Here is a 13,272-nt window from a genome sequence, read left to right as displayed (position 1 = left end):
TCACTATCCTCCATCTCTTTGCCTTCACAATACAAACATATTTTAGTCTCTCATATCTTAAAAAAAAAAAAAAAACCACTTGTGACCCCACTTGCCTCTGCAACTACTGCCCCATCTCCCTTCTCCATTTCATCTCCAGACTCACTGAACACACTATCTACAATTGTTGTCTGGAGTTCCTCTTCTCCAATTCCATCCTAGACCCTCTTTAGTCTAGCTTCCACCCGCTACACTCAACTCAAACCGCTCTCACCAAAGTCTCTAATGATCTCTTTTTTTTAGCCAGATCTCAGAATTAGTACTCCATCCTCATTCTCCATGACTTGTCAGCTGCCTTTGATACAGATGACTATGTTTTGGATGTCTAGCTGTCAGCTCAAATTCAACATGGCTAAAACAAAGCTCCTAATCTTCCCCCAAAAACCCTTCCCACACTACCTCCTTTCTCGATCACAGTGGACTAACACCACCATTCTATCTGTCACTCTGGCCCATAACCTGGGTATCATCTTCAATTCGGACCTCTTTCTAGGTCCCTCACATTCAGGTTATGTCTAAGTCTTGCAAATTCTTTCTGCATAACATCTCTAAAATACAGCCCTCCTATCCATCCACACAGCTAAGACTCTTGTCCCAACTCTCATCTCCATTACTGTAATATTGTTTTTTCTGGCCCTGATATATGCAATTTTGCCCCCTTTATATTCATTCAGAATTCTGCAAAGATCATTTTCCAAGCCTGTTGCTTTGACTGTGTCATCCCTCTCTGGAAAGCCCTTCACTGGCTCCCTCTTCTTTATCATATCAAACATTAGCTGTTTGTCTTCACTTTCGAGGCCCTTCATGACCTATCGTCATCCTACCTATCATCTATCATTCAGCATTGAAAGGTTGACTCCCCTCTCCAACTGGCCATTGACGTCCGCTTCTGTTGCCTATTTGTTAAATTTTTATTCTTCATGCTGCCTCCCATGCTGCCCCTCATGCCTGGAACAAGCTTCCTATAGACATCTACAAAACTAATTCATTATCCTCCTTTCAAACCCTCCTTTCCTGTAAGGTCTACAAAAACATTTACAACAGTTAGGCTGCTGGTGTGCTGAGACCACAGCCTACTTACCATGCTGACCATACTGTCTCATTGTTTCCTTGTACTCCTTCATTTGTCTGTATCTATCTCTTGTCTCTATCTCAGTTCTTTTGGGGGTAGGGACTGTCTTTTTGTTCTGTGTTTGCACAGCGCCTAGCACAATGGGGTCCTGGTCCATGACTGGGACTCTGACGTGCTATGATAATGCAAATAAATAATAAATAATAATAATAAGTGGCACCTTCCAAATCTTACATTATGGGCCCACTATTCAGCAAAACAAAATAAGAACATAAGAATTGACATGCTGGGTCAGACCAATGGCCCATCTAGCCCAGTATCATGTCTTCTAACAGTGGCCAGTGTCAAATGCTTCAGAGGGAATGAACAGAACAATTATTGAGTGATCCAACCCCTGACATCCAGTCTCAGCTTCTGGCAGAGGTTTAGGAACAACTGGAGCATGGGGCTGTGTCCCTGACCATCTTGGGTAATAGCCTTTGATGGACCTACCTTCATGATCTTATCTAATTCTTTATGGAACAGAGTTATACTTTTAGACTTCACAACATCCCCTGGCAACGAATTCTGCAGGTTGACTGTACATTACGTGAAGAAGTACTTCCTTTTGTTTTCAACTTACTGCCTATTAATTTCATTGCGTGACTCCCGTTCTTGTGTTACATGAAGGGGTAAAAAACAATCCCTATTCAGTTTCTCCACATCGTTCATGATTTTATAGACCTGTATCACACACCCCCAGCCCTTATTCAGCTCTTTTCTAAGCTGAACAATCCCAGTCTTTTTAAATCTCTCCTCATATGGAAGCTGTTCTATACACCAGTCATTTCTGTTGCCCTTCTCTGTACCTTTTCCAATTCTTATATATCAACAAGGAGCCATTATTTTGACTCTGGCCTATATTTTAACCTTGAGATTTTGGTGTAATGTGAATGTTAAATGCATTATGAGGCTTTCACTATATAAAGCCTTTTGCTACTGCAATTTTATCTCATCAAAGTAAGAGAATGGCCATGACTCACAAAAAGATTGGTTCCCTTTTACATAAACACATTACATCATTGATTACTGTGAATGCTTCACAAGGACAATTACCCTCATACACCCACCCACACACACAATCATGTTACATGCAAGCTTTCGGAGGCAGATAACTCTTCTTGAACCAATCATATGCTAAATGAAAAAAACACCAGGCTGATTTATATGGTACTTCAGAAGATTAACATGCTTTGATAATACAAATTAAGAAGGGAAAAAAGTGACTATACTTACGCAGAAATAAGTCCTGTAGCTCTCCCTCTTAAATCTCTGTACTCTTGCCAGGATTCCATGTTAGCTCTTTGTGGAGTTCTACCTTCCGCCCGGAGCACCTGGGCAACCATGTCTCGATCTGCAATGGACACTACAAACTGTGGACCAAAGTGAGACTTGAAGATCTTTCCATACTCCTGAGTGTGTTTTTGCTGCAACATCAACAACAAATCAGAGAAGAAAAACGTTATGGAAAAAAAAAAAGGCAAAGGAAACAGATACTTTTGTTATAGAACATATCAATTTGCACTGACATAAAATGCCACCTAGTCTACTGAGGGGAGAGTGTGCAACGGTAGCACTTTAGAAACAGAATAAGTTTTTCAGGAGCAAACCATGCTTCTGAATATCAGCCATCTTCAAAGATATTTCATTACTTGAAAGACAGGAGTTGAAGACCAGCCTGATGATCTAGTGGCAGAACAGTGAGTAGTCATGCGTTGGATCCAGATCTAGGTCCTAAGCTCTTCAATCAAGCAATAGCTGGAAGTGTCACTAGAAAACATCATCACTCTTGAAATACTCACTATGACCAGAAGGGGAGGCCACTGCTATGCAGGATCTTTGAGGCTGGAAAGACCCCAGACCTCCACGTGTCACAAAGGGCTAGCTACACTGAATATTGAAGATGTGAAAGGACTTGTGGAGTAGGGAAATGTGAAGCTCATGTCCAAAAGAGTGACACAACTGTTTCTTCCCCATATCAACCTGTTGTGCAGTGCTCCATTATAAAAATATTGGTCTCATATAAAAGATCAGCCCTGAAAAGATCAAAACAAAGGATGGAAGTAAAGGGAGGTCAGAAGCATAATCATGAAGTAAATTTGTACTTTGTTGTTGTAAAAAGGCTCACTTGTCCCTCTCCAATAAATGAACCAATTAGTGCGTTCCTTATTCTTTAAATATATGGAGATATACCTATCTCATAGAGCTGGAAGGGACCCTGAAAGGTCATTGAATCCAGCCCCCTGCCTTCACTAGCAGGACCAAGTACTGATTTTTGCCCAGATCCCTAAGTGGCCCCCTCAAGGATTGAACTCACAACCCCTGGGTTTAGCAGGCCAATGCTCAAACCACTGAGCTATCTACTTAACGGCATTATCATTAGGGCTGCCAGCACAACAGCACTGCATTGAAATCTCCAAATTTTAGAGTAGATTTATTATGACAAACATCTCAAAAAAGACATACACTGTCAGGTGGTGGAAAAGAAGAGGTGGAGGATGTTCTACTTATCTAGTAAGATATCTCTGCTGAGTGATCCATGAATACTAGCTGGAGGCAAAGAGCAGGCAATTAAGAAAGAGGAATTGAGAAACATTCAACAATAAAAAAAAAATACCAAAAAGATTTCCTAGGAGATTATTTTACAGAGCGATGCTCTATCTTTCCCAACAAATAGGAAAAGATTAACAAATTTCACTCAGAGATGGTCTTGAAATGAAGCACCCATCTCTCAGGAATTAATTTTGAATATATCTGAGGAGAGATTAGGAACTAAATGTAGGCCGAGGTGAAGCTACAAAACCACTTTAGGAGATACACCGTTACCTCAATATAACGCCACCCGATATAACACGAATTTAGATATAACGTGGTAAAGCAGTGCTCCGGGGGGCGGGGCTGCGCACTCCGGTGGATCAAAGCAAGTTCAATATAATACGGTTTCACCTATAATGCGGTAAGATTTTTTGGCTCCCGAGGACAGCGTTATATCGAGGTAGAGGTGTAGTAGATATAGATAATAAAAATCCATTAGCAGGAGAGGTGGTGTAGAAGAACCAAGAGTTCTGAAGGAACTCAAATGTGAAATTGTAGGACTACTAACTGTCATCTGTAACCTATCATTTAAATAAGCTTCTGTACCAAATGACAGGAGGATAGCTAATGTGATGCCAATTTTAAAAAAGGGCTCCAGAGGAGACCCCGGCAATTACAAACCAGTAAGCCTGACTTCAGTACCAGGCAAACTGGTTGAAACTATAGTAAAGAACAAAATTGTCAGACACATAGATTAACATCATTTGTTGGGGAATAGTCAACATGGTTTTTGTAAAGGGAAATTATGTCTCACCGATCTACTAGAATTCTTTGAGGGGGTCAACAAGTATGTTGACAAGGAGGATCCCGTGGATATAGTGTATTTAGATTTTCAGAAAGCTTTTGACAAGGACCCTCACCAAAGGCTCTTAAGCAAAGTAAGCAGTCATGGGATAAGAGGGAAGGTTCTCTCGGTAACGGGTTAAAAGATAGGAAACAAAGGGTAGGAATAAATGGTCAGTTTTCAGAATGGAGAGAGGTAAATAGTGGTGTCCCCCAGGGTTCTGTAATGGGCCCAGTCCTATTCAACATATTCATAAATGATCTGGAAAATGGGGTAAACAGTGTGGTGGCAAAATTTGCAGATGATACAAAACTATTCAAGATAGTTAAGTCCCAAGCAAACTGCGAAGAGCTACAAAAGGATCTCTCAAAACCAAGTGACTGGGCAACAAAATAGCAGATGAAATTCAATGTTGATAAATGCAAAGTAATGCACACTAGAAAACATAATCCCAACTATACATATAAAATGATGGGGTCTAAATTAGCTGTTACCACTCAAGAAAGAGATCTTGGAATCACTGTGGATAGTGCTCTGAAAACTTCCACTCCATGTGCAACGGCAGTCAAAAAGGTGAACAGAATGTTGGGAATCATTAAGAAAGGGATAGATGATAAGACAGAAAATATCATATTGCCTCTATATATGTCCATGGTATGCCCACACCTTGAATACTGCATGCAGATGTGGTCGCCCCATCTCAAAAAAGATATATTGGACTTGGAAAAGGTTCAGAAAAGGGCAACAAAAATGATTAGGAGTATGGAAAGGCTGCTGTATGAGGAGAGATGAATAAGACTGGGACTTTTCAGCTTGGAAAAGAGATGCCTAAGGAGGGATATGATAGAGGTCTATAAAATCATGATTGGTGTGGAGAAAATAAATAAGGAAGTGTTATGTACTCCTTCTCATAACACAAAAACTAGGGGCCACCAAATGAAATTAATAGGCAGCAGGTTTAAAACAAACAAAAGGAAGTATTTTTTCCACACAATGTACAGTCAACCTGTGGAACTCCTTGCCAGAGGATGTTGTGAAGGCCAAGACTATAACAGGGTTCAAAAAAGAACTAGATAAATTCATGGGGGATAGGTCCACCAATGGCTATTAGCCAGGATGGGCAGGGATGGTGTCCCTAGCCTCTGTTTGCCAGAAGCTTGGAATGGGCAACAGGGGATGGATCACTTGATGATTACCTGTTCTGTTCATTCCTTCTGGGGCATCTGGCATTGGCCACTGTCGGAAGACAGGATACGTGGCTAGATGGACCTTTGGTCTGACCCAGTATGGCCGTTCTTATGTTAAGAAAATTTACAATCAGAGAATCAGGACTGGAAAAAATCCACCATCAAGAGAGCAAATTTAATTTGAGTAGTATTCCTTAATCTTCCACTATTGTACAGATGAGATGTTCAATTGCCTGTAATAACCTTGGACAGAATTAATCATTCTTTAACATATTGTACTACGTTCTTATAACATATGTACATTCAGTTATACTCTTTATGGTGAGATTTATATGCTAGAATTCAATAAAGACAAATTTGGACTAAATTTTGAGGAGTGAAATCTAATGAAATATGTGTTCTTTCCACAAATAATAGAAATAGAAGATAACTCTTCAGGGCAGGAATATTGCCTTCCATTGTGACTGTACAGCCTCTAGCTCATCTGGGGACATTACTTGTAAAAAATAATAATAAAATAATAAACAAAATGGTGTTTTGTGCATCATAGGTATATTGCAGATATGGCTGAAAGGTCTGTTTGATATTTTATGTCACAAACCCATTAATTCCATTTTTGTTTCTTGTTACAATTATTAAAAATATCCTACCTTGTCTCCCTACTCCCTCATGTCATGCTGTACTTCACACACAACATTTGAATTGTCAGAGACCAAACCCTTCCCCCATACCTTTGTTTTCCTTCTCTCTGAACCTAGGATGGAACACAACAGCTCCAACTCCACTGAACTCAAAACTCTTTTCCTTTACCCAGAGTTGCTGTAGGCACTGCTGCTCTGGCCAATTAAATTCTGGAATCAGGTTACTGAGAACAGAACCTTCATTGTAAAAAAATGCTTAAATCCCCCCACCATATGTTCTGCATATGGAACATTTCTGTGTCTCAAAGAACATAATTTAAGTAGCTGCAATGGTTACCAAGAGGTTTCAGATTAATTCATTCCTGATGTTCACTCTGTTGTTAAATTTAACAGGGTGTTATTAATCCAGTTACAGAGTATATGCAAACAGGCCATCATGATTTGTAAAGTAAAATGTTTTGTGAGACTCTAAACTGAATAAAAAATACATAAAATATACTGCCCCACACCTTTTTTTTGCAGTTTTTCCTTCCACAAATTGGACTGGATTAAGGAGAAAATCCTGTATTATTTAGTGGTTGTGAAAAGTGGAGAAGCATATAGGCATGTATTACTTAGGCTTTTTCCACCTCTAGTTTCTTTGATTGTTGTTATTTTCAAAAATTTTCATAGCACTAACAAATATTTTAGTTGTTAAAATGAAAGAAAGCAATATATTGCAGAGTAGGTATAACCCTGTTGTAATTTAATTTTTGTATGTGGCTCAGATGTCTGTCTTGTACACACACACACACACACACACACACACACACACAGAGATTATTTTTTGCTTTGTTTCTTTTTGGGGGGTGGGGGTGTCAGTTGTTTTAAATGGCTACCAATCCAGTTAGGCCAAGAAATTCAAAAATAGAAGACTAAAGTTCAGCTGCCATTGACCTCACTAAAGATTTAGGAGTCTAACTCTACTCTATTTTTTAAAATCTGAACGGAAAGAAACATATAATCTTTACTCTAAAATACAGCAACCTGTTTGAATTTTCCCTTTTTCCCTTTCCTTTCCCTTTCTGGGAATTTTTAGTCCCTCTTCTCCATCCTGATTTTTGTTTCCTTCCATCTTTCAAGTTTCTATCCTGATACCTTGTGTTTTCTCAGCAGTTGCCCCTTCCTCTCCCCTCTCTTCCTTTTTTATCTTCTCTGCTCCTTTTCCATTCCCAAGATCACACCTCTGCTGCTGCTTCTTAGACCTGGTCTACACTTAAAAAGCTTTAACTTACGGCACAACTTATGTTGTTAACGGGTGTGATTTTTTACCAACAGTTAAGCCCTAGCATAGATGCAGCCATAGTGGTATAGAGCCCTTATGCTAGTCTAGTATACTTTGTCCACCGAACTGGAATAAGCTATACTGGTATAAGCACTTTTACTCTGGTACAACTTCATCTACATAACAGGGTTTCTGCTGCTTGAATTGAACTATGCCAGCATAGTTAAGGAAGCAAAACTTTTAAGTTTAGACAAGGCCTTACGGGCTAGAGTGCATCTGATCCCTCCACCTATAACGCAAGGAGTTTGGTCACTCCCCATCCTTATATCCCCAGTGCAGCCACAGTTGCAGTCTTTGCATTCTTCTGGAGAGGAAGGGGAAGCAGACCTGCTTAACCCTGGGCTACTGTAAAGCCGGTAATCAAATTTGATAGAAAATGAAGTGTATGCTTTTAATTTTGCCTTCTTCAGGGGTGGTGTCTTCAGAGGGCACACAAGTCCCTTCCCTACTGCAGTGGTTTAAGTGTCTGTTCCCTCTTCTTCCTCCAAGAGCTCCTCTCTTCCTCTAACGTTTCCCAATTCAAGTTTTTCCCTTCTTTCTGCCCCATCCCTTTCTGTTCCCCTTCCCTCAATGTCTAACAACTCCACAACTTTCCTCTGACTGTCTCATGACCCACTGGATTTTGCCCCTTTCAGCTCTCCTGCTCCCCACCGGCTTGACTCCAACAAGGGATGGAGGGGACTTATATGACTGTTTTTTCCACCACTGCTTGATGCTGCACACCTTTTCTCCCTTCTCGATATTGTACCTCACCACAGTCCCCACACGGCCTCTTTCCTCATGTAGCAAGAGCAGATGGAGAAACCAAAGAGAGTGTGACAAGGGATCAACCAAGGAAGAAAGAGAGGAAGTTTCAACGGCTGGTCTCTCACCTAGCCAGCAATTAAGAGTGAGCAAGAGAGAAACAAAATTGTGAATGCTGACCTAGCAAAGCTGGAGACACCACTGGAGAGCCCAGAATTCAGATGGAAAGCTATCCTCTGGTCAAAAGCCTGAGGTTAAGTTATTTTAGGCAGCAGGGATTCCTATGGTGGGTGTAACTACTGCGGGAAAATTCAAACCTATCTACAGTGACATCCCACCCTGTAGTGCAGGGGTAGGCAACCTATGGCACGCATGCCGAAGGCGGCACGCAAGCTGATTTTCAGTGGCACTCACACTGCCCGGGTCCTGGCCACCGGTCCGGGGAGGCTCTGCATTTTAATTTAATTTTAAATGAAGCTTCTTAAACATTTTAAAAACCTTATTTACTTTACATACAACAATAGTTTAGTTATATATTGTAGACTTATAGAAAGAGACCTTCTAAAAACATTAAAATGTATTACTGGCACGCGAAACCTTAAATTAGAGTGAATAAATTAAGACTCAGCACACCACTTCTGAAAGGTTGCTGACGTCTGCTGTAGTGTATTGTAATGGACCATCCTTATGTGATGCCTAAAGTCAAATGTTATCTAACAAAAAGAAACATTTGATCAGACAGTATTTTTTCTAGCAATAATTATTCTAAAGGATCAATACTGTGTTACAAATGTCTGATTTTGTATCAGGCATGAAAACCCATTAGGTCCTGTCCCTGAAAAAGAAACACAAGCTTGTATTTTTCATACAGTTCTTTATTTTCTTGAAATGCAGGTGCTCACCCTAAATCCACTTGTCCGAGGAAGATGCAGATGGGAGGGAAGGGAGCCCCAGCATAGGAAAGAGTGGCTGCTTAAAAAACAAAGATTGAAAAGAGGGAGTTCTTCTAAAACACATTCCAGAGGCTATGTCAGCAGCATGCTCTAATTATCGCATGTCTCTCCTGTTGCTCCTGGGAATTGTGCAAAGTGGCATGTTGCAGGCTGGGGCCTATCAAACACGAAGGTGCAGGGCATGGAGATGACAGGTCCCAACCCACAAGGCATTCCATCTTTGCTCTCTGACCCAGACAGACCAAGATGATGACCCATTGTCTAGGCTGCTCGTTCCACAGGCCAGATTGTAGGAGCCCTGGGACTTCCCTTTAGCCACCCACTCCAGACACTGGTCCTCTCCCACCCAAATTAAGTATCTGGCATCAGCATGTGGTACCTCAGCTGCCCTAACCTGTGTCACCGCTTGGCCCACCTCAGAGTGGTTTATCACGTCTGGGGGTGGGGCTTTAGTGTGCATCCAACAGTGTGTGCAACATGAGTGAGCACACAGCCAAGCTGTGGCCAAGGGGCCCCCAAGCCTGCAGTCACTCGTTCCCCCCTCTCTTCTTAGAAGAATCATAGAATATTAGGGTTGGAAGAGACCTCAGGAGGTCATCTAGTCCAACCCCCTGCTCAAAGCAGGGCCAACACCAACTAAATCATCCCAGCCAGGGCTTTGTCAAGCCTGACCTTAAAAACCTCAAAGGAAGAAGTTTTCACCACCTCCCTAGGTAACCCATTCCAGTGCTTCACCACCCTCCTAGTGAAATAGTTTTTTCCTAATATCCAACCTAGACCTCCCCCATTGCAACTTGAGACCATTGCTCCTTGTTCTGTCATCTGCCACCACTGAGAACAGCCGAGCTCCATCCTCGTTGGAACCCCCCTTCAGGTAGGTGAAGCCTGCTATCAAATCTCCCTTCACTCTTCTCTTCTGCAGACTAAATAACCCCAGTTCCCTCAGCCTCTCCTCGTAAGTCACGTGCCCCAGCCCCCTAATCATTTTCACTGCCCTCCGATGGGCTCTCTCCAATTTGTTCCCATCCCTTCTGTAGTGGGGGGACCAAAACTGGACACAATACTCCAGGTGTGGCCTCACTAGTGCCGAACAGAGGGGAATAATCACTTCCCTTGATCTGATCTGCTGGCATCGCTCTTACTTCTTGCCCACTACAAGGAAGCCTCCTCCCCGGCGACTAGAAGGGGTCCAGCCTAGGGTTACCATATTTCAACACTGAAAAAAGAGGACACTCCACGGGGGCCCCGGCCCCACCTCTGCCCCTTCCCCGCCCCCATTCAAACCCCTTTCCCAAAGTCCCCTCCCAAACTCCGCCCCCTCCCCTGAGCACCCCGCATTCCCCCTCCTCCCTCCCGCCCCCCGGACTCCGGCTGTTGTTGCGCTGGGGAAGTTGCTTCGGCCCCGGCGTGCGGTGGAGAGTGGTGGGAGCCGGGAAAGTTGGAGCCCAGGGAGGAGGCGGCGGCGTGCTCGGATGCCGCCCGCCGCCTCTGTGCCCCGGCAGATCGCGAGAGTTGTAAGTTTTGCTGCAGCCATTCGCACTCGGGGTCCCCTTACCATGCCTCCCTATTTTCCCGGACATGGTCGGCTTTTTGGAAATTCCTCCCGGACGGGGATTTGAGAACCAAAAAGCCGGACATGTCCGGGAAAATCCGGATGTATGGTAACCCTAGTCCAGCCCAGGGCCGCCCAGGGGAGGGGCAAGTGGGGCAATTCGCCCCAGGCCTGGGCCCCACACGAGAATATAGTATTCTATAGTATTGCGACTTTTTTTTATGGAAGGGGCCCCCAAAATTGCTTTGCCCCAGGCCCCCTGAATCCCCTGGGCAGCCCCTCCCCTCTACACAACCACCCCATCCCACACGTGGGGTCCGTTCCCCGCTGTCTGCCAACAGGGGACGCAGGAGGGAGGGCAGCTGCCTCGGGGACGTGGGGGAGCCACGCCATTGGCTCCCTTCGGGCAGCGCGAGCCCCTTTGGAACGTTGGGGAGCCGCGACCGTTGGCTTGGTCCCCCCCACCCCCATTCCCCCTCCAACTTTGGCGCGCGCCGCCACCTCCACCCGCCCGCCTCAGAAGGGGTGGAGGGAGGGTTTCAAATGGCCCGCCTGCTGCTGAGGGGGCTGGCTGTGTAAACAGCTCAGCAGCGGCAGCCCCGCCAGCCTTCACGCCAATACACAGCCAGCGCGGACATATGCACATAAACCGGCCCCTGAGGGGCCCGACCCGTGAAGGGTCTGCATGGGGGGGTGGGGGGGGGGCAGTGAGGGATAGTTAAGAGACAAAATGGTCTCTCTGAGGAACTGATGAGCGCTGGGGGAGATGTAGGTGAAAAAAGCTGAGGGAACAACCCCCCCGCAATGTACTGTACGGCCAAACTCTGCCCACAGCGACATGTGCGCGCCCACAGCACAGTGGGGCCGCTGCCCCAAGCCTCAGGGCGGTTGCCATTCAAATTTTCATGGCAAGTCACAGAAATTCTGCCTTGTGGTGCTGACCCTGGCTCGTCCTGGAGATGAAGCGAGTTGGCTGGTTTTCGGTAAAATCTGAGGAAAAATCCTCTCGCGTGTTCCTCAAAGGGGGAAAAAAGCCCCCCCCCCCCTTGCAATGTATTGTTATGGCTGGATTTCTTCAGTTCTACGTGTAATGTTAAACAAGTCAGTCGTGCCAACTAAACCCCCAAACAACGAAGGTTGAAAAGACGGGTAAATATCGCCCGCAAAAGGGAGGAGGAGGAAGATGCAAAGGAAGTCCCACGACATGCTGGGTTTGTGGGTGACAGAGAAAGCCCTAAAAATTAGATGAGAGATTTGAAAAAACAAACAAACACACGAATCAGCCAGAAATCTGTTCTCACTAAAGCAGAGTCTAATGCATTTTTTTGCAGACTCTGTTGTCTATGGCTGAAAAGCACGTTTTCAATAGTGTTCTCTGGTGGAAAGAAAGAAGAAAGCAAGGGTTTAAGTCGCCAAACACTAAAACACTCATGAAATGAAGATTGAATGGGGAGAACAGGGATCTGTAAAGAAACCCCCAACTCTATCATAACAGCACCGACACGACGTTGTAATGACAAGCAGGATTAACTGGATCAACTCATTAATTAAGCAGCTACTTTATTTTTAATTGACATCCTAGAGTAAATCAAAACATGATTATTTTAACTAAATTGTACCTGGATTTCATGAATGCGACCAAAGCCGTCCTTCCAGAAGAACTCAACTAGGTTGGAGAGGGTTTTGGGTCCAGGCATTTCTTGCAGGCTCTTCACGTTGCAGTGGTGGTGCTGAGTGGGTTTCAAGAGTCCCTCTTCCCCCTCTGAAACTGCCACCATCTCCTCCTCTTTGTCCTTTGCTTCTGCTGCTGCAGCAGCTGCTGTTGTAGTGTTATTTTGCACCTCCAAAGTCTGGCTGCTAGAACGTTTGGTCAGTTGGTGAAACCCGCTGACAAAAATCACACGAAAAAAGCAACTCCTTTTCTCAGGCTCAAGCGCCTGTTTGCAACTGCTGGTCAAGACTTTGGTGAAAAGAGACATTTTTTTCTTATATTCAGTAAAAGTTCTATTTTGTTTCTGCAGCCGCTTTTTATTTGATTGCCGTTTCTCTTCTGCTTTAACTTGCGCAAGCAGCACTTCTCCAATCTCCTAATGCCTGAGCATCAGTTTACACAGACCATTATTAAAGGCTCCCTCCCCTAAGGCAGGAAAAGGGGTGGTGGTCTGGAATGAGACTTGAATAAAATGAGCCTATTGTTTTAATTCAAATCCGATAAATTTACTAATTAAGCCTGCTCTGAAGCAATCAAGGTTTAGATTCCACCCTTCCGCCCCCTGTTTTGGCAAAAATCTCTCATGGATTACAGTTTTCTCATTCATTAAAAGGTGGTGTTAAGATTAGTA

The 13,272-nt window shown here is 43.9% G+C and overlaps 1 protein-coding gene across 1 annotated transcript in view; it reads right to left on the bottom strand.

Annotated features, from left to right (window-relative positions):
- LOC112119323 (cytochrome P450 27C1) overlaps nucleotides 1–13,038 on the bottom strand; it is a 39,687-nt gene extending 26,649 nt beyond the window's left edge. The window contains exons 1-2 of the mRNA XM_024217941.3: nucleotides 12,550–13,038; nucleotides 2,387–2,577 (exon numbers count right to left, since the gene is read on the bottom strand). Of these exons, the coding sequence (XP_024073709.1) occupies nucleotides 2,387–2,577; nucleotides 12,550–12,909 (551 nt within the window). The 5' untranslated portion in view covers nucleotides 12,910–13,038. The remainder of the gene's footprint in view (nucleotides 1–2,386; nucleotides 2,578–12,549) is intronic.
- Between the last annotated feature and the right edge of the window lie 234 nt (nucleotides 13,039–13,272).

This window comes from Terrapene carolina, unplaced genomic scaffold, assembly GCF_002925995.2.
Source record: "Terrapene carolina triunguis isolate 2854851 unplaced genomic scaffold, T_m_triunguis-2.0 Scaffold62, whole genome shotgun sequence".
NCBI classification, from domain to species: domain Eukaryota; kingdom Metazoa; phylum Chordata; order Testudines; family Emydidae; genus Terrapene; species Terrapene triunguis.
This window is presented reverse-complemented; position numbering and strand designations above follow the sequence as displayed.